Source organism: Drosophila erecta, unplaced genomic scaffold (assembly GCF_003286155.1).
Source record: "Drosophila erecta strain 14021-0224.00,06,07 unplaced genomic scaffold, DereRS2 tig00000021-arrow-pilon, whole genome shotgun sequence".
Taxonomy (NCBI): domain Eukaryota; kingdom Metazoa; phylum Arthropoda; class Insecta; order Diptera; family Drosophilidae; genus Drosophila; species Drosophila erecta.
Window position 1 is genome coordinate 6511145 of NW_020825198.1, and position 21991 is coordinate 6533135.

At 42.9% G+C, this 21991-nt stretch overlaps 1 protein-coding gene across 1 annotated transcript in view; it reads left to right on the forward strand.

Moving 5' to 3' along the window:
- Positions 1 to 21991, forward strand: part of LOC6546260 (dendritic arbor reduction protein 1) — a 27628-nt gene continuing 5637 nt past the window's right edge. The window contains exons 1-4 of the mRNA XM_001971736.3: positions 1 to 928; positions 18611 to 19193; positions 19867 to 20588; positions 20769 to 21477. Of these exons, the coding sequence (XP_001971772.1) occupies positions 866 to 928; positions 18611 to 19193; positions 19867 to 20588; positions 20769 to 21477 (2077 nt within the window). The 5' untranslated portion in view covers positions 1 to 865. The remainder of the gene's footprint in view (positions 929 to 18610; positions 19194 to 19866; positions 20589 to 20768; positions 21478 to 21991) is intronic.

Consider the following 21991-nt stretch of genomic DNA (forward strand, 5'->3'; position numbering starts at 1 on the left):
AGCGAGAGCGCCGCAGAGCCGCAGAGCCGCATAGCCGGCAGTGGAGGGTTAAGCGGCGGGGGTTAAGCGGCAGCTAGCTGACTGGCTTTCTGACTTTCGAGGCTCGTCTGCGCGAAACCCGCGCTCGTCCAATCAGTACGAACTCGGTTCCCGCCAGCGCAGTAACTACTTTGCCGACGAGCGCGTGAATTGCCTGAATATCCACTTAAGCAAAAGAGCAAATAAGTTATTAATTACAAGCCCACAAGTGCCTTACCATTATCTGTAGAATATTTCAACGAATTTACTGCCCATATATACAGCATATCGACAGGAACTAGAGATACAGATACAAGTAAGATACAAGCCGAAGCTGATCGAATGCGGAAGTGAGCAAAAGCCGGCGGCTTTTATTAAGTTTTTGCAATTAACGCAAAGGATACAACAAATCAGTGTGCAAACAAAACAAAAGGGAAACAAAAGAGTGAGAGAAAGTGATCGAGTGCCTTCATTTGCATATCCTTGCAAATTTCATTAATTTAATAACAAAAGCAATTGAATAATAAGAAAACGTGCCGCAATGTCTGTCGCTCGCAGTGCCATGTCAAGCAGAAGTATTCAATAATAATCCCGAAATCCGATCCCAAATACGATTTTCAATTCGCATCCAAAATTGATTAATCACTGTGCCTTGAACTGATCGTGACTCGTGAGTCAGAGCAGCGCCATTTAATTGTCCGCAAACACAAAAGTACGGAGCCCAGTTGCAAATTGTCGGTTAAATATTGGTAGAATATCGGTAGAATCGGTGGCATCCCCTCCCCCGCCAGGCATCCCCCTGGTCTCCAGTCGAGTGCAGAAGCTTCATGCGAAAAACGCCGCTTAAATGCATACGGATATCATAATTGGTGATCAGTTTGCCGCCAACAATAACTACTGGGTGATGCAGGTGAGTTCGGTTTCGGATCTCTAGAAGAAAATCATATAAAAACAATAAGAAAAACTGGAAGTCAATCAATTCTACCGAAAAGTTCTAGAAACCTAATAACCCTTCTCGAAATGAGAAAGAGTGATATAAAAATCCAATAAGCAGATAGATATTTTCTTATAAATAAAAGGCAGTGTAAAGAATGATCAAGAAATCATTTCAGTCACATATAGAAATTTCCTAGCTTGACCAAAACATGAAACGATGTAGATTCTATTACTGTAAAAAAGACTTGTGTTTCAAACAAGCATAATGCGTTTAAAAATCTTAAACATCAGCCAATTAATTTGCAATCGTTTGTTCCTCGTCAAGCCCAATTCAATTGAAACCAACAAAAGCCTTACGAACCATAATTATAACAAAATGCGCTAATAAAGCCGCTTTTATTGCAAATTAATTTTAGCCAAATTTGACAACAAAAAGCGAGCACACAACAAATACGAGAGCTTACAAATCACATGAAAAACACCTTAAGCCCAACAACTTCCGCTTATCAAAATGCAAATCTTGAGCAGACCAGATTTTTGACGATTTTTGAGTACGATTTCGAGTACGAGTATAAATAAAACGCACGCGGCAATCGCAAATTACAATAAAACGGAAAACAAATTAGCTCGATTATCGATTGAGATGAGGAGTTGAACTGCGGAATTTTTGTGTGTTCTCGAGTGTGTTTTCACAGAGATTAACACCTTGGATTTCCTCGGGTGTTCCTTCAGTTCCTTCGCCGCTTCATCCCCATTTTTTTTTTTTTGTCAAATGCGACAATCGATTTGTAAATCTTGTTATCACCTGCAGGAACCCCCGGCTCTTTAAGCCGTTCTCAAATACACGGTCGGTTAACTCTTTTGAACCCATCCACACTTTTCACGCGTTCCGCAGGGAAACTGTGGCGATCACAGACCATCCGATCCGCTGCGATCCGCACTCCTCCTTGCGATATCCATGTTTGCAGCCTGTTTTTCTGTTTTTCTGTTTTCCCGGCTTGTTTGCCTCAATTGTTTGACTCGCGCTTACTTGCGAAGCTCTGGGTAAACATTTGCCCACAACACTTTGCCAATGTGCCAAGTGTCCCCAACTGACTGACGAGATGGTATCACCACGGTTCCTACACGGTTCCTACATATATGCGAGTATATGTATATAGCTATAGCCCGATCATCGACTGGGTGGCATTGATCAATACTATGAGAACATGCTATGAGAACATAATTACAAATGGCAAGGGTACGTATGAGTAATGCGGCTTGCCGAGGAACTGTTTATCCTGCCCATTGCCAAATGTCAATAAGCACTTTAGTGCTTTTATTGAAACTGATCGCATATATATGCGCATTAATTCGTTTTTCAAAGTATAAATACCATTTTTCTTAGGAATAACTGTCTCCCTTATCAATTATATGATGTCGAGGCAATCTCCCTAAATTTTCCTATCGTTGCCCGCTTCATTGCGTTATCTCGACATTTTACAACCGTGGTCTACCTGCCTTACGCCCATTGATAAGTTTAGTTTCCCGCAGAAAGTCTTGCCTTGCTCAACAAAAGCTCTGGTATGTGTGGGGTTCTAGCTGCCCTCTTCAGAACACTTCCTTCCCTGGAGATAAGGATCGAACTCCTCGGGAAATACATACAGATATACGCAGGTATACGCGAAGAACCCGAGACATTGGCGATTCCGGGTAAAAGGCATCGTAAAAGAGCTGGCTGGGTGTTCGACAAGTGTTGTGCTTGTTCCGCCTGTCACCATCAATGGCTGCACTAATTAGGCATGTGTTGTCAAATATTTATACACAGTCGCAAAAGTACAAAGCGCTGTAGGCCGCCTTTGGCCCCCTGGAATCCCCCCATTTCCTCCAGATAGTGTAGACTTTCGGGTGAGGGGCGGACTTCTTCCGTTTTCAACTGATTTAGCAGATATGACGAGATATGGCAAGGTAATTCCCACGACTCACGGCGATTATGACGAAAAACTTCGTATTTTATGGCTCAGAACGAAATTAGTTTACGATCGCTTACAGAGAATTAGCTGCAATGGAATCCAGGTATCCAAGTATCCAAGTATCCGACTATTTGCGTATCGGATACATTCAGTGAGTAATGGAACTAATTAGGCACATAGCCACGCGGCTATATCGCCGACTGATTAATGGCCCTGAACCATTGTGCTTCAATCGTAAATAATTAAATATAGATAAAAATCAGATAACTCACATTTAGAGCTTTTGAGAAGGGGGAAACTACTGTCAGCACGGGCCGAAGAATTATGCAAATTATTTTTGTCTAAACGAAACTTGCAGTCGCTCCAGTGATTTGCCAATAAAAGACATTTTCTAATGTACGAAATGAAACGTATTTGAGTTTATAGCCTATCTGAATCAATAGAAAATATTTGCATTTGCGAATCGGCATCAGACAAAGGCGGCCGCCTTCAAAGAATCGAAATCGGCGCTGAAATTTAACAAGAATTACAGCCCGTGCAATTGCTTTGCTGTCTGCTCATCTGAGCCATAAAAAATCGTGCCAAATTAGATAGAAAACGCCGGAATAATGGCCCGATAAGATAATTATGTCCCTAGTAGACTTTCCATTTTGGAATAAGTTCAAGATTGGATCGAGCCCCCGAACAAAACACCTATTGCCAATTACACACCGCCCAGACAATGGCAGTTAAATAATAACTGGAGTAAGCCATGAAAGCAGTTGGCCAAAATCTCATTAAGGCCCAGTGGGAGATCGCCCATCGATCGATCGATTCCTATGCAAATCCCGAATGTAATTTCTGTTTCCTCCATCACAATGCCAAGTTTTTAGTGTCTAGACTTTGCCTTATTTTGATTTTGCCAATTCATGCAAATGAAAACGAAAACGAAAACTGGCACACAAATGCGCCAAAAATGGCACAAAAAGTTGAGGATAAAATATCATTTATTTGCAGCCAGTTTTGATTGATTCGCCGCCTGGCCAAGTTGGAGGTCAATCGTGCCACGAGAATCAATCACTCACAAGCCACTGGGTGCACATAGCATTTTGCGGAATTCTTGCGGTCTTCCAGATAGGCTATTATTGGGAATACACCTATCATGGTTGCAATCAAGGAATAATTGTATTATCCCTTAAAAATATTGAAACACCTTCCTTAATCTCTTCACATAGCTTTTGTGTTGAGCCTTAAAAAACAATGTCTGAAATCATCAAATCGACTATCCATCAACTTGGGTTCTCTAAAAGCCTTTCAATAGAATCCTCAGTATTGATTTAACCCAATTTGAGCCCAAAGTTTATGGCACGTGAGTGAGCAGTTATTGGCCAGAGACAACCCTTTTGACCGGCTAATTTCAAAATTTTTTCGGCTCAGCAAAAGTATCACCTCAAATTTTTGACAGATTGCCGGGCCTAAGGCCTAAAAAAGGAGAAACATGTTTGAGTTCGGCGAATTATTGCGGAAACTAGTTTGCCCGAAAAGAAAAAAAATTAAAATACTTTTATGCTCACAGAGGTGCTAAAACCCCCGCAACATTGAAGCGCAATTCGTTTCGGGTTTTGATGGGATCAAAAGCTCAGCGGACGACAGCGAATGGAATGAAGTAAATTTCATTTAAAGCTCCGATGCCGCATTAAGATCAATTATTTGATTATAAAACAAAATCTGCGTGAAATCTTCGAATAGTTGACCCAAGCCGATGTCAAATGCCGGCGCTGTAAATTTCAATTTCGCCTCGAATTCATTTCAACAACAAGGTGAGAAAAAAAACACTTTTGATCGCGGGGCGCTGATAAAGCCATCATCGGATGGTCTCCATCGCTCGATCAGCTCGATCGGTCGTAAGGCCCAACAAAGGTTCAAACAAACCAGTCCGCCACGAAATCAGATGGTAAATTGGTAAGTCGAAATCGAAATCGAAATCACAGCACATTTCGCAAGGCACTATTATATACTCGTACAATCCGTGGACCGATGGGAGATATCCCATTGCAGCCACATATGCGTCTAAAAACACTTCAATTCACGTTACGTGCTTACTTAACTTTTATCACCCGGCCGAGATTTCTATGATCGATCGATCGGCCGTGCCGCTAATTGCCAGAGCACAGAAAGGTACACGAAATGGCTATAAGTCGAGAAGAAGCGCCAGGTACGAGTGGCCAGCATTGAGATCTCTTCTGGGCAATTGACCCACTAATAGGGCCTGTCAATAATCGCCCCTTGGCCATTGAACTTTCGTCTCTGCCCCCTTAAGTTTCCCGAATAACACAAATTAATTGCCCGCAAATCCTGTGTCCGACCGACCAGCGTTTGTTCAACAGTTTCATTTCAAATATTTATTGATTCCACACAATCTACATGTTGCGCATGCCAGTTCAGTGCAGCTACCAATGGGTTAAGAGCCCCTCGATATGGCTGAGCGCTTTTCCAGCTCTGATCGGAAATTGGTTTTGTAGGCCCTGGGTTTCAGGGCACTTCCTGTGCGTTTATTTGTAGTGTTTTGTTCGTAGCTTCACTGGCCACCCCAATGTATTCGAATGTTATGATTGCCCAGCGTGAAATTGTGAGAATATTTCCCAAATGAAACGACGCGTCAGCGACATCAATTAATGTTTTATTATGCATTCCTGTTTGCCTTCATAATATCCAAGGATATTCAATATCCCGGTGATATGCAATAGCTGTGCGAATGGTTTTATGCAAATGAGTGGCGGGGGTGGAAAACGAGTTTCTTTTTTTTAATGGGGAAACTTTATTCAGGAGACTCCAGGGAAGTGCCAAAATGTGGTGGAAAACTGCTGTTTCCCTTAGTTAAAGAAGCATAAGCATAACTACCTTAAATAAAGAAATGACAAAATCTCTCAATTCTCTAATGCAGCATTTTCACGTAAACAAATTCAATAGAATCTATTCAAATAGCGATCGCTGGAACTCACTAAACCAAATCGCTCTCAATAGCAAAATGGCTCGCTAGACGGGAACAGTAAATAGCAAATAGTAAATAGCGACTACAATAACCATATAACCATATAACCATATCAATATCAGTCAGTTTCGAGTGACTTGTCATTAGAATAAATAAGCGTATATACAGGCAACAGCAAATACGAATCACATTTAAAGTCAGCCAATAATGAAAATAGATACACACACCAGCGGGCAGCACAATCGACAGCTAATAGTCAACAACATCAGTCAGCCAGGCAGATATGTAAAGTAAAATAACTAAAAAATAAATAAGATACTTAAGAGCCGGGGAAAAAACTGTCGCAAATTGCGGTCATTCGTCATGCGCACATGAGCAGAACGACGGCAGCTACATCGACGGCACGGCAGCAACTGTATGGCAAAACGCTCGGCAAATGGCGGCGAGTCAGAGGCGGGGTGGGCGGACTTTAAGGGGGGGCTATTACCTCAGTCTGAACTACTTTTGTAAGCGTACTTAAGCGCGTGATGGTACTAGGTATTAGTTTATTCAGGGGCAACCATTTATTTGCTTTTAAATTTTATTTCAAACTACTAGATACAAATACAATATTGTTTAAACCATCATATATATATATATATATAATATAATATAATTAATTTATATATAATTATTAATAAAATATATAATTTATCAAGTAAATGACCCCCTTTCGCCGCCTCTGACCTTTCTCTCGCAGCTCTAGCTGCTGTTTTGCTCTCCACCTAAGTTTTGCGCTTTGTTTCAAGCTATGAAATGTGTTTTGATTTGCTGCGCCGCGGGGCTTAGCCTGTAGCTCTGCCGACTTTTGGTTGGACACTTCCAGCGGGTGTTATCGAGCGGGGGGAGTGGGGGCGGTGGGTGGCGGTACAGCTGAGGGGGGCTGTATCAACATGGCGACGCTGACTTGTGCTGCTTAATGGTGCTTAACAGGCGTCGAGCGGAGCGGACTGAAAAGCTGAACAACTGAGCGAATGCGTGACACTGCGCATGTACCGCTCAACGGGAAGTATCTGTACATAGTGACTATATAGATGGCTGTCTGTGTGTGTATCTGTGTGTACCTAGGAAGCCAATTGCGCTGATACCGTTAGATAGAGAACGAAAAACCTCTAGTCGCCATTTTGGCTAGGCCACAATGCTAAAGGGGAATTTATGTACATAAAATAACATCCGACAAAACGCAATAAAATAAAAGACTCTTTTGAAAACGGTTTATAGCCACAATAACATTTATTCAAATTTGCACAAGTTTAGGGCACCAGTTTAGCATACAAAAGCATTTCGAATCTTTTTTTTTGTAGGTGAGTCATTAGTCAGTCATTAAATCCAATTTAAATGCATTTAATCGTACAATTTGCAATATATCCCTTATTTGGATGTGATTAAGCTTCGGTTGTTTGATGGAACTTCGATAACTTCGGTATTACGACGAATTTAAGGAATATATATTTGCTCTGTGGCTTTTTCATAGACTACTGCACCGAATCCATTCCCATATCAATTTCATTGAGCAATTTGTCGACCATTAGCCTCTCTTTTCGAGACCAAAAGCAATTCGATGCCGAACTCCAGCGGAGTATCTTTTCCCACCTTTCCCTGCCAGCCGAAAATATTGGTCTATTGTTTGGTCTTCGACCGTTGTTATGATGGCTATTAACGCTATTATTATGAAAATTTTCAGCATCATTGATTTTTGTTACCGATTTTCTAATTTAACCAAATTATTGTTTATTCCCTCGTCGTCTGGCCGTTGATTTATTTCATTTTGCCTCTTCGACTTGTATCTATTTTGGGAGTTTTGTTTCAACTCTTTGCCCAAGTCTCACCCACCTGGCCCCCCCGGGAGCCCCTTTGCCCAGAAACTTCTGCCGGCCATGTCCATTTGGGATTCGAGTTTTCTGTTAACTGGTTGCGTAAATATCGCTTGGCCTCAATGAAATGCCTTCACACACTCGCAGCCCGATAAACAGACTCATAGATACGAAGACTTTTTCCTCAATGAAATGCCGAAAATTAGCATAATCCGCGCCAGCCTTTCTCGCTGGGCTTACACTGGGCTACAAAAAATGGTTTGTGATAATCTTTAAGATCCTTACTTTGAAAACCTATGAATACCTGATGTTCTACAAGCCTGTACGGCTGAAATAATGTCAACCAACTAGAAGGGGCAACAAGTATATGGAAACAACCAAAATACCTAAAAGTAAAAGTACCTTGGAAAGACACCTTGGTTTGCTGTAGTACAGTGTTCCCTGAAAGGCGGCACACGCAGAGGGAAAATAAAAGCGAAACCTGTTCGCGTTTTAAACGAAAATCTTGTCGGACATGATGTTCCCCTCGGGTGGAGTGAATACGAAAGATTGGAGCTGGGATGGGGGTTCTCCATGGGCTGCTGCGGTTATTTGTTTGTTGGTGTCAAAGCTGTCACATATTTTATGCGACGGAGTCGGGGGTTCAAGGGGTCAGAGAGCCCCACACGCATCCAGGTGCCCCTCGAATAAGACCCCCCCTCAAAATCACTGCACATGCATTTTAATTTCCCAGTTGTGGGTAATTGCATGGCCCGTCCCCTTGGGCCATCATGCCGCATTTGTCTCAGGCTAGAGAGCTATGATTTCTTACCAACCGATTCTGCGAGTCGTGATTGCATTTGGCAGCTGGCGGGGAAGGGGGCTTTAATGTCCAGGCCAGACATATGTTAGCCTTATAATTTATGCCCCTGTATTCTGCGCGATTTTTGTTTATTAATTGTGCAAGCCGATCGTCAAAATATTTGCGCCCCCGGGCTATCCTAACTTTAGTTTATTTGTTTTTAAAAAGCACCACAATCTCTCCATCCCGCTGATCTTGCCCCGCAATTTATTTAATTGCATAGAACGCGGATTGCCCAAGGTTGCCGATAATTTATATGTCACAGTTAAATTAAATGCATTTAACACGAGAATTAAGCAAATAAACAGCAGACTCGAATAATTGGGAAGCGAATTTCTTGCTTTGTTTATATTCCTCCGCTGCTAATTAAACTCATTTGGGTGGAGCGTTAAAATAAATCAAATTGAAGGCGGGATGCTGTAAGGGGTAATAAGTGAAATTAGCTAAATGAGCCATAAACAATGCTCAGTTAGTGCCGAATGTAAATTATAAGACCCTGCCGAAAATGAAAGTGAGTGAGTAGATGAGTTGGGCAGATTGAAGGTTAATCAGCACATAAGTATAGAGTGGTTTAATTAAATTGCAATAGGTTTCAATTCCACTTGGAAATTGGATCTAACTTAAGATTGGCAGCCAATAAAGAAGTGCAGCGGCAAAAATGTTCAAGATTAAATGACTTATGTGTTTTAGTTTGTTTGTTTTCATTTTCCCACTCCTCAAACCATGTCATATTTCCACTCAACCATCAGCCACTAAGCGCTCTATCTCGCCTAATTAAATGTCGCAAAATAAATGCTTAATTGGACAGATAGACTGCTGAATGAGCAGGTGATATAGCCGCGTTTTCTGGATGGAGTAACCGATCCAAACAGAAGTCGAGAAATGTTAAACAGTTGATGTCTGCTGGCATTTTAACTTGCCACACAATCTGCATATGCGACTGCCAACTCGGCACACATGCGGCTGATATTTGAACGGCAGTCAGACGAAATAGATATGTGCCAAAAGATTTTGACAGGCCAACTATCAATTCATATCGTTAATGTGGCAAACTTCTCCCTGCTGCAAACCTAATTGAAATGTTGATAAGGCAAACGTTTTGACAACTTGACAGCTGCCTGAAATCGAAATCGAAGTACGGCCAAAAAGAGTTGAAAAGCCGAAAAGTTGAGACCCGACTGGAAATGTCACTTCGAAGAAGTTACTGCCTGGCCCACATTGCGTATACGCGGCGTTGACTCATTGTCTTCTAAGCACTCGCATATGCCGCAATTTGACCCAGTTTCTGCCACAATAAGAACCCATGAGTCATGGCAACTCCAGTTTTGGATGTCCCAGCTGCCTGGGCTCCTTTGAAGCATTTGCGAAATTTATGCGCACAATATGCGAAATTTATTGTAATGACAATCGCTTAGTGCATAATTCGCTTCCCGCCCCCTTTTGCAGTACATTTTTTGTTGAGCAGGAAGCGGGCAATCAATGTGGCTTGTTTTGTTGTTTGTCGTTCGGCTTTTGGGTTTTATTTTTTGGATGCAGCTGCTCCAATTGACGCCCACCTGCAGGAAAAAACGATCTGCCATCAAAGTGGGCTGCGATGTGCATAAATCAAAGTGAGAATTAAGTGTACGCGCAGCAACATAACACATTTTTCATACATACGGATTTTGGAAATTCAGATCTGTTAAAAATTAAAAAAATGACTTAAAATCTGATGTCATTGAATTGATATGCGTATAAATCCAGATGCACGCATTATTGTGCAAGGAAAATGTTGTAATGCTTCCTAAATACAATTTATTTTATTTTTTCATCCACATGTTTTTCACAAAAGCCCAAATCAGCCCTCGCATCTGATATCCTTCATTTCGCAGGTGTCAGCCTCGGATTTTCAGTGTGAGCCTCTCATTTTCACTGAACAATGTGCATCATTAACGCAAAAAGCCTGTTGCTGCCGCATTGTGAGTGCCTTTTTGCGACTCGTTAACAAAAGCGCAAATATTTTAAGCTTACATATTGTTTTGTTTCCTTTTTTTGGTTTTGTTATTTTTACAAATATTCGGAGTCTTAATGAAGTGCGATTCAGATTCGCAGGCGGGTGTAGGAGATCGGCAAATATGTATTAAGTTTATTTTTGTGGTTTCACCAAATGAGGAAGTTGAACAGTATCAGCAAGTGAAATACCCCCTCAAATTCCCCTTGGAAATCATCTGGGACTCACGTGCGACTGACTTTTGTGGGCTGGTCTTTTGACCATTTTTGGGCAGCCTCCTTCTTTTTTCTTTTGGGTCTTGCATTGATTAACGCATTTCTTTGGCCGTCCGGCATTGTGTTTTTGTTGTGGTCACCATTGTTGTTGCTTCTGTTTCTGTTTTTCTGGTGGAGCTGCCGTTTTGGCAAGTGATTTATGCCGCCGTTGGGGAACTGCAACTGACACATTGCGGAGACACATTTGTAGCTAATAAGTTTAGTGGCATAATGAATGGCATTTGAAAAGGTCCATTGAATCGCCAATTGAGAATATACAGTCTATATGGCTGCCGCATTGCAACATGTGGCAGCATTTCAAATGAATCACGCCAATAACATCTGGGTCACTAGGACCAAAGCTTAGCATATTTGGTGGCAGATTGAAAAGTGGCAAATTTATGTGATCCGAAGTAAATCCTTCTATCCAATTCCTTCCTGAAGTCAATCTTGAACATATAGACTTCTTACCTCATCTTCTGGTTTCATTAATTGAATTTAGAATACCGACAGATTGGACAATTACAAGAGCAGTAAATACGAAAGCTTAAATTTGCTTCTTTTGCTTTTTAATATTCATCGTTATTGTAAAACTCAGATTAAGCCCACACAAAAATTATCCAATCAAAAGTTAATTGACCTGTGTCTTTAATTACTATGTGATTCCATTTATTACTCCCAATATAAAAAAGCAATAAGCTTCATTGCCACTTTATTATGCATTTAAGTATGTTTTTTTTATAATTGACTTTATTTTTAATTTTATGCGCCTTTTGATATTTAGGCACTACTTGATTCGTGTTTAGATATACAAACTTAAACCTTTTGGGTGCTTTCTTTTATATTTTGTACATGGCTTACTCTTTTAAAGGTCAGTAAAAGAGGCCCAGTAAAGTTATTCCACCTCCCGATTACTTGTAATCTTTCCTTTTCATTTCGCATTAAGCACTTAAACAGCGAAAAATACACAACTTCGGACATTGCGAGTTAAGATTCTTAAAGACTCGCACGCGTCGTCTACAGCACACGCCAATGCCAACGGAACACCTTCGCAAAAGGTGTTAAAATGCCGGCTCAAAAGGGCAGAATGCCAGTTAAAGGACAAGGGGTGCCAGGGGTTAAGGCGGTTAATAACCCGAACGCTAATGAAAGAGACACTGACACCGAATGACGTCAAAGCTGAAGGGCAGTGCGGAGCAGAGGGTGTTAATACAGAAAACGAACTGAACGGAGGGTTAAGGTCTCGGGGATCCTTAAAAATGATATGTGGGTGAGTTGAGCTAAATTTATGATGATGATCTCAAATTCGATCGCAGCTGATGGATGAGCTGGAGTTATTTGTTATGTGCAGCTGCCCCTATTAAAAATGACCAGCAACATTTGATTTTTTTAATGGACTTTTGAGAAATCGAAAATAGAGAGGGGGCAGCTACGCAAGATAAACGCTTCATGCTTTTCTTTTAACACCTTTTCGAGAGATTTGTGCTGTACTGTGTTGTTTGCCCTGCCACTTAGCGCCTCTTTTACGATTAGACGAAAATCGGAAAAAATGCGGTGAGGGGTAGACCTCATTTAATTATGTAAACGACACGAGCGTGGCTGGAGTAGAAGATACGAGACCTATTTATGTCAAATTGACACCTTGTGTGTCCCCCCATCAGTTTCTCCAGGCCTCATTTACACATGGAAAAATTCTAGCAAAGTGCCTATTTACAAAAAAATAACTTCTAACCTAAATAACCTATTCTTCTAATAACCTATTTAAATAACCTATTTACAAAAAATGTATGCATAAATTGAAAACAATATTTTGTTAATATCGGAAACAAAGTACGTTAGGTGGTAATTTAAGTTAAATGGCATACACCTTTTTTTTCGGTGTGCCGATACTCTCATGAGTTTGAAATTGAAATTTCCCTTCTCTCGCCCTTTCGTTTGCTCCAGCCTAATATACTTTAAATATTTATGAGCCCGTCTTGCGCTCTCTTACCTAATTGATGAGTTCGTCTCAGATAAAGGTGTTAATGTCGGTTCGACCTTCGGTGGACCGAACACAGTTTTCCCTATATCTCAAGTCTGAAGACTGGCTTGCTGTTGGCTGTTTTCTGTTTGCTTTTGCAGGTGCCAAAGCAAAGCGAAGGAGACGCGTCCAGCTGTGCCGACAAATTGTGGCTGGCGACAAGCAAATAAACAGATTCAAAACCCGCAGAGTTTCCCCTCCCGCGATTTGCTCGCGTGTAAATGATTCTCGCCGGGGAATGTCCATGTAAAGAGTTCCTAGTTTTCCAAGAGGCGGTGTGGCAGACGTAACTCTTGGCAACATAGAGTAGCAGGTAGCGCATGGCTTGTCAATACCTACACGCCTGTCTGCGGACCGAGAGCCCATGTGGCATGCCACGAGCAGGAAGCCCAGGCCATACAAAAATGGTGATACACTGAACGAATGTTACAATCTCCTCTAAGACTGAAAACATTTAACAAAAAAGGTTGGGTTTTTTATTGAAAACTAGAAGATTTCGGAATTCCTATGGAAAACAAAAGCGCACAGAGGCATTACAATTTCTGAAATTTCTTATCGTGTAACTGAAAAATTAACTTAAATTTGTGGGTCCACATCCCACAGGGCATTGGCCATTCGATATTCGATGCAAATCAGTAGAGTAGCCAGGGAAAAGCCTCCTCTAAGCAAATGCAAAGTGGACGGAAAATTCAATTCCCAGAAAATGACTGCAAGTCGCGCGGAGGAGACACACAGGCCTCAAGTCCCCTGGTGACATTTAAGTTGGCCAAAAAAGAGGGAAAGCGGTAGAAGCAGGGAGTTGGCCATTTCGCAACCAAACGGAACGATGCAAAACGCATGTCGAGCATGGGCAGCACTTGTCGTTGGCCTCCGAGGAAAAGAGCGATTCAACTACTGTTCCAAATTTGATTTGCCATGCTGATTTGGCCGGCGGAAAATGCGGAAAAACATAGCTGGCATAGTTTTCCCCTCTCACTGCCTACCTCACTCTCGTTGGCCAAGATTTATGTGCGGTTGGTCCAATAAAATAATTGCCAACGATTTTTTATGCAAATCGCTTTTCGCTCCTTGGCTGAGTCATGTCCTAAACAAATCGTCTATATGCATATATGCTTGGACTAAACTATTTTTACGATCTTTTGGGCCCGACTCGGGTTTTTATGGTCCAACGTTTAGATTTTATGGCGCCCAATATTTGGGGTTAATTCGATGGCGGGACTTATCGGCGATCCGTGAGCTTTGAAGAGGGTCAGCACTGGGGCTTGACATTGGTTTCAACGCTAAAAAAAACAAAAGACTTAGGCCACGAGCATGGTCTCGCCCCACTCGCCACTCTCGCCAAACGAAAGACTCAGGCAGCGAACTTGTTCTGGCCCAGAGCGATCGGCCGTTTGAATGTGTCAAGTCTATTACTTCCTGCCTTAATGGAAACTTTCACTGGCGCGCGATAATAAACATTAGCAGTCGTTTCATTAAACAGATTTCAGGAAATATGTTTTTATATACACGAGTATCTCTCTTTTTTGCACTCAATTCAAGTTTGGCCCTGGGGCGCGATTGGCAATTTGATTCACGAACAATACGCCATCGATTATTTAATAGCATTTCTACCATTGCTTTCTTGCCTTTCTTTCTGGCTTTTTGTCTTGGCCTAGCAATTACTGTTGGCCAACTTTGAGGGCCGCTTCTGCTTATCCCCAGATAAATCAGACTTCGCTCTGACCAGCCTTTTGTTGGCCTTATCACAAAAGCCAGGCGTTCATTGTTTTTTGTTTTTTTTTACACTGGGTGTGTGGGGGGAAGCACTCGCATAGATGATGAACTGATATTCGGCACGTGCCGTTAATGAAGTCGGGCAATCGCTTTAGAAAGCCCAATCTTGTAAATACTATGATATTTTGGATGTTTTCGGGAATTACAGCACCAATTAGATTGCTATCTGCGGGGCCTTTTGTGTAGGCACCATCTCTGGACATTTTATAACCCCATTCTGGTCGAACCATTTAGGCATTTAATTTATCGCTTCCCGCAGTTCAAATGCTTTTGTTATTGATATGATTTGGACCCATTTCTTACGAGTTTTATGGAGCGACATTTATGAGCGACTTTATGCGCAGCTGTCGCAGCCGCCGAGATCGAACGCAAAATGGCCAATTTTATGGCTCAATATCGAGACATGCTAAGAAAATGCTTCGCATTTATAGAGGTGGAAGTATCAAATAAACAGTTGGCAATTTGACATCTTTTTTATGTAGTAATTTTTGGCATATTGATGGTCGTTAATAGATAGAGTTAAATTGAAAAGAAATGTCAGCCGATTGAATGGTCACCGGGGCTCTCGCTGGAAGGCTCTTTAAAATGCAAAACGGTTGCCGAAGTTGGTTGACGACACAAGGGAGAAACAATAAAAGTAACAACGAATATAATGGAACATCAAATTTATTAATTTTTATGGGCTTTATTTTTCGTTTGGAGGGGTATTTGCTTGCTTCCTCGTTTGTTTCCATTTCTCACAGCAAGTGCCAAATTTGGTCTGAGGTTCTTGACCACGAACACGCACGTGCGAGTGGTTTGCATGTGTAGGAAGGCATTCATCTGTGTGTGTGCGTGCGTATCCGACTGGCAGTGCTTTATTTTGCATATTTTGTTCGATTTTAAATGAAGTCACGTTGCACTCGTAAAGTTGATATTTATGTTTGTCATTATTTTTTATGCTTTTTGCTTGTTTTTATATAAATATTACTCTTTTGTGTCTTGTTTTGGGAGCCCCACTACATGTGTAGGTACAGCAATGTCTTGTTTTCCGTGGCGGTGGCGTTAAACAATAGTTAACAACTTTATTTGTGCACTTAACGCGCTTGGCCATTAAGAGCCAAGCAACTCCTCACGTTTCGGCTGCCATTCACCTGAGAAATGCCAAAGCAGCAACCTCAGTTTTAGTTGCAGTTGCACTTGCAATGTTGCTGCTTGCCTGTTGCAGGTTACAGTTGCAGCATCTGCGGCAGAAGCCGCCACCAGTCATCGCCGTCGCCTGTCAGTCCACATAAAAGTCAGAGATGGCTATGAAAAATCACCAAAACGAATCGCTAAACAGCCGCAAAATGCACTGGAAACGGGGCATGTTGAATTTGAGTCGCGGAATATGAGAAAATCCAGTCAAATTATCCAAGTATTGCCGGCGAAAAGGAAGCCTTTGTGTGTCTCTTGCGTTTGCCGACAGGTGGAATTGCTGGGAAAGTGGAAATGTTGGTTTCAACTCCACTGAAAATTAAGAAATATTAATGGAATTTTCAGGATTGAACATCCCCTTTTTTATGGTGTTAACTATGCCCTTTACGTATAAGTTATGTGACTCATAAATTATTATAATTTTTAAGCCTCTACAATTAAAATTGGTAATCACTTATATAGGATCATTCCAAACACACAAATAATTTCCTGATCAAGCGAGAGTCACCTCTATAAAAGTAAATGTACAATCAATTGACCCTCCTATAATTATAATTTCTCTTAGTGAATAAATTATGCTCGCAATTTATGAACGTATAAGCTGCACTGCAGCCAACTCAGAACTAGACACCAAACCCAATTCATCAACACTCCAAATGGGTCAAATCAATAAACAATAACATAAAATGTCCAAGACTTCAACACAATCGAGCAAATAACTCACAGACAAAAAGCAGGACACACAAGCCATTTGAACTCCCTTCTCCAGTACAATTTATGCAAATTTTTATACGTACATAATACCCATTTATTGACGTTGCCGCCAGAAGTGATTATTGACAACGGCATTTTAATGTAAAAAAAAGCATAAATAAATAAAAATACTTTGGCGTGCCAGTCGGTGTAAAAACTGAAATTATAAGTACCTGAGCATAATTTTACCTCGGCGAAAGAAATGTCCAAAAGAACAAAAAGTTCATAATTGAAATTCATGTTTGTGGTTCTGGTGGCTGTCACACAATTACCGTTTGGCTGGTGGTGGTGCCCCAAAGTCCAATCGAACCCACTTAAAGATTCCACGGGCTTCCAAACACGACGCTTCACGCATTCTTATGAGGTCATTTGCGTGGAGAGCCCACTAAATGCGCCCTAGCTCCCCGACTAACTAGCCAACCCACTCCATGAAAAGCCCCAATCAGAACCCTGAACATTTGCCAAGTGGAAAACTCGATTCGTGGAAAACCGCAACTCGGCACTTCGCGGTGGAAAATGGCAGCTCCAGACATTACTCATACGACCCGCAATGAAACACAAAAATCTATTAAAATTATCACACGCCATGTTGACCTCAGCGGCGAACAAACATTACTCAAAAACCCAAAAAACGAAAATAGTACCGTGTGGGTCTGGCAAAAATCCATAGCCCGAAAATAAGAAAGAAAATAAAGCGACCGCAGCCAATAAAATGAAAAATGCTGGCGCAAAAATATTGCAGCTAAAATAATTTGCCATGCTCGTAAATTTTCAGCTCATAAAACAGAAACGAGGCAACATTTGTTGTCGGAGTTTCGAAGTTTCAAAGTTTCACGGGGGAGTGAGTCAGTGTCGGGCATTTCTCGAATTTGAGTCAGATTTTCGTTGGTTTCTGCTATTTTTTATGGTCAGCCTTCGCCGATCGACAGTTGTTTTGATATATGGGCCCTTGGCCGCATCATTTGCATGTGAAAAGCCTGGCTCGTTCGTGTATAAAAAAATTCACTAATTTGCCAAATGATTATTATGTTTGCCTAAACCACCTAAAGTGTTGCCATAAATAAGCGGTCCTCCGTTCTCTAAAAATTAACCAAAACAAAACGCAATGAAGTAGAAGAAACAAAAGAAAAAGTTTTAAGTTGTAAGCACAATTAAAATAACGTTATTCAACTTATTCCAGCTCAAAGAAACATTTCCGAAAACTCCGTTGTAAGGAAAGATAAAATTGATGTGCAAATCATCTCCAGAATTAGCAATTTGTAGGCCTCAAGTCCGCAAACAAAATCAAAAACAAAAACAGTCTGACCATGACAAAAGCCACACATTTAGCGAGTTTCTATTTGTTCTCGTTTGCACAGCCTGCTGAGAGATATTCAAATTCGACAGATACCACACTCAAAACGAATGACTTAGACAACGAACTTGCATTCCCGTAAAAGCGCATGAGCATTAAGATCCCGAGCTGGGCAATAAAAATAAAAATCAAAATCGAAATAAAAATAAAAATCAGACGACAAATCTACAAACAACAAATTTCGGTGCCGAGCAAAACGAAATTGAAGCGAAGAATGCAATAAAAATAAAGCCAGAGAAAAGAAATGAACGTAAAGATAAGGCTCGGATGATTCGGACAGGGGGCAGTGGGCACGAGATTGCTCAAGTGGCAGCAGAAAGTGTTGCAGGGCGATAAAAGTTTAATCAAAATTTATGGCAGGGAAGCAGGGAAGATAGAGGTAGATGCCGGAGAGAAGAAGGTTTGGAGCTCTGATTGCCCAATGGGCCATATAACACACGATGCTGTAACTGCACAAAGGAAAAAGTCTTAAAATTATTTTATTAAAATAAATATCATTCTTGGCCATAGGATTAAATTTTAATTTGCAAACTCGCAGTTGCCAAAAGGATGAGGAAAAACACATTCTTTTGTTTTATATATTAAATTATTTTCCTCCATTGTTATTGCTTTATACGTGAACATAGGTATGTTCGCAATCCTATTAGGCTGTTTTTTTTTTGCGTATGTTATTTTTCATTGCTAACACATTTTCTCTCTGTGTTCTTCTTCTTTGGCAGTCCCCGGAACTGGACTATCGGCACGAGCTGATGGGTCGGCTGCATAAAATCGAGCCCGCCGATGTTGAGCTTGAGGTTCTGGCAGCGGCCGCTGCAGCCGCCAACAACAACACCAGCAGCAATAACAACCACAGCAGCAACAGCAGCAGCAACAACAGCAACGGCAGCCAAACACCCACCGGCAACAACAACAGCAGCTTGGCAACCGGAGGCCATCAGCATCATCAGTTCCACCACCACCTGCACCACCATCACTCCCATCAGCACCACCACCAGCACCATCATTTGCACCAGCACCACTCGCACAGCCTTCAAAGTGGCGAAAGTGGCGCATCGGAGGCGTGGCCCCACCTCACCGCCCCCTCCTACGCCAGCGATGTTGCACATGCGCAGCAGCAGCAGCAGCAGCCGCAGACGCAGCAGCAACTCCAGCCCGCCGGATCCCCGAATTCCAACTCAAACGGAGCCTACGGCTGTGCTCCACTCTACGATGGAGCGCCCTACGAAGTGGCACTCGGCTACGGTGCTGCGGTGGTTGCGTCAACGGGTGGTGCGACTTCCAGCGACAAGGAGTATCTATATGGTGGGTATAAAGGGGAATCGGATAGGGAGTGGGAACTTTGATGGGCTCACAAAATTACACGCACAGTGAAATCTCGCAAGTCAATAGCAAAGTAGAGAAAAGCAAGCGATGCCAACGTGTTTGCGGCTTGTTGCCGAAATGTGAAATCTGAAACCGCCTAAAAAAAACTCCAGACAAGCGGGAGACCCTGCTCAGATATGTGATTGAGGTCGCCACGAAGTGGCAATGAGCTGAAGTATTTAAAAATATTTGTAAGAACATTTGAAAAAAAATGTATGATTTACGCAAAATGGTTTAGGCTGTAGATTAATATACTTACATTGAGAAAATACAAATGGCTAAAAATGATGGTTCCTTGTTTAACTGAAATGATTATTATTGATACCCTTACTTAAGCTTTGTTAAGCTTCTTTTTAGCCGCCTTTCTTCCTATCAATCACTGAAATAAGTCTATCAATAAGCACCCGAGCCCTAGACGAACAGTTTCAATTCTGATTGTGGGCCCCCTGCTAAAGAGCAGCTCTAAAAATAGTCAAACAAATGAGCAGCTGTTTAGAAATTTCATGCATATGCGAGATTTCATTGTGTACATTAATAATTCCCCATGCCGCGATTTGCATAAAGTGTTAGCAGGCGATTATAAGGCGATTTTCTGTCCGTTTCGATTGCACAGAAACCAAAAACAAAGAGGCTCTCTACGCCGATCCGCTGGACGATCCCTACCAGCGACCCGTGCTCTGGGACGATATTACAACCTCAATCCAAAACATCGATCCGGAGAACGCGCTCATGCTGAGCAGCAGCGGCAGCAGCAACAACAATGGCAGCAGCAACAGCGGCAACAGCAGCAGCAACACGGGCGAGTCTGCAACATCGCAGTTGCCGCAGGTCAAGATGGAGGCGATCGATGAGAGCCTGCTGGAGACATTCTCGACCCCATTGCTCAGTCCCCTGGAGATAAAGACCGAGAAGCAGCAGCGACAACAGCAGCACCAACACCAGCACCACCAGCAGCAGCAGCAACAGCAGCAGCAGCAGCAGCAACACCAGCAGCAGCATCAGCAGCAATACCAGCAGCAACACTATCAGCAACATTATCAGCAGCAGCACTTGTACCAGCATCATCCCAGCCTGGCGCTGCCTGGCTTGCCACCCGCTGTCGAGGTGGTGGAGTTGCAACTGCAGCAGCAGCAACATCAGCAGCAGCAGCAGCAGCATCTGCAGCACAACAACAGCAGCAGCAGCAGCCCCAAGCTGGCGACCCCCGGCGACAGCAGCGGCAACACCTCCTCCTATCAGCAACAGTACGCATCTCAATTGGTCTCCGGATCGAGCGGCGGCTATCTCAACGGTAGCAGCAGCAACTCCTACGGCTACAGCTGGCACAGCAGTCAGGTGAGTGACGGCGTGTTGCATGTGCAACTGCTGTGATTGGTGCACGCCTCTTAGTTAGCTTAGGAAAATTACAATTTTCCATGTCCTAACTCAAGTAACAAGCACTTTGAGCTGATTTCAATGACTAATAAAATACTTTAATATATGAAAAAACTTCATTTTGAACTATCTGATCCACAGTCCTTCCACACCAAATACCAAATACACCCGCCATCAGCCGCTGCTTCAGCCACCGCCTCCGCCACTGCCACGCCCACAGCTCAACTCGGTGCTCAACAGCAACAGCAACAACATCAGCAGCAGCAGCAGCAGCAGCAACAGCTGCAGCAATTGTGTCCCCCCGCGGCGCCCAGCACTCCCTCGGCCTCCTCCTCGTCCATTTCCTCGTCCTCCGCCTCCTCCGGCAGTCGCCATATGTTCGTGCCACCTTTGACCCCGCCAAGTTCGGATCCCGGAAGTCCTGGCAGCTCGATGGTGGCAGCAGCAGCAGCAGCTGCTGCGGCCGCCCAACGCCGCACCACCCCACCACCGCCCTATCAGCAAGGTCATGTGATGGGCCTAATCAACCCGCCGCCCACGCTGCAACTTTTGGGTGGTGCAGCCACAGGCAGCAACAGCAGTTGCACCACCACTCTGACCACCTTAACACCCGCCAGTGCCATTCAGCAGCAGCAGCAGCAGCCTCAACCACAGCAGCAACAGGTGCCACAGCAACAGCCACCGCCCACCCCCCGCACTTCGGGGGGCGGGAGGCGTGGTCGGCACTCGCACCACCAACCGGGAACGGCGGCCCACATCGCCAGTTTGATGAGCGTGCGAACGGTGCGCTACAACCGCCGAAATAATCCCGAGCTGGAAAAGCGACGCATCCACCACTGTGATTTCGTTGGTGAGTACAGAAACTAGCATAATCACCTTGGCAATAGGATATCATCTGAGGAGCCACACATAGGAGAGTAAAACACCTCCATATTAGACGACCCATATTTTAGAGATCTCTAGAGATGCGCTTCCTCATGCCTCGTTATTAGTCGCAACATGCCCCTGCATCGTTTATCATTTGGCGCGCTTTGCGACACTTTTCGTAACAAACTCACCTGCCGCCCCCCGTTTTCCACCCACTCTGGGGCTGGCAAACTCCACTCCACGTGCGATCCTCATTGCGCATGCGTGCCGCGTTTTTCCAATCGGCATTTATTTATTCTCTATTTATCTATGCATTTATTTATTATCTTTCGGTTTTCTGTTTTCTTGCTGTGCGACTGCCAGGTTTCTGGTGTCGCAGTCGCTGTTGTGGCGCTTTTCAATTGCCTTCTTTGTAATTCTAATTAGCCAATTGCCATATTTATGTAAGAGCTTCGAGCCACCTTCCCTGGGCTTTTGTTACAGTTGCATGCTGTTTC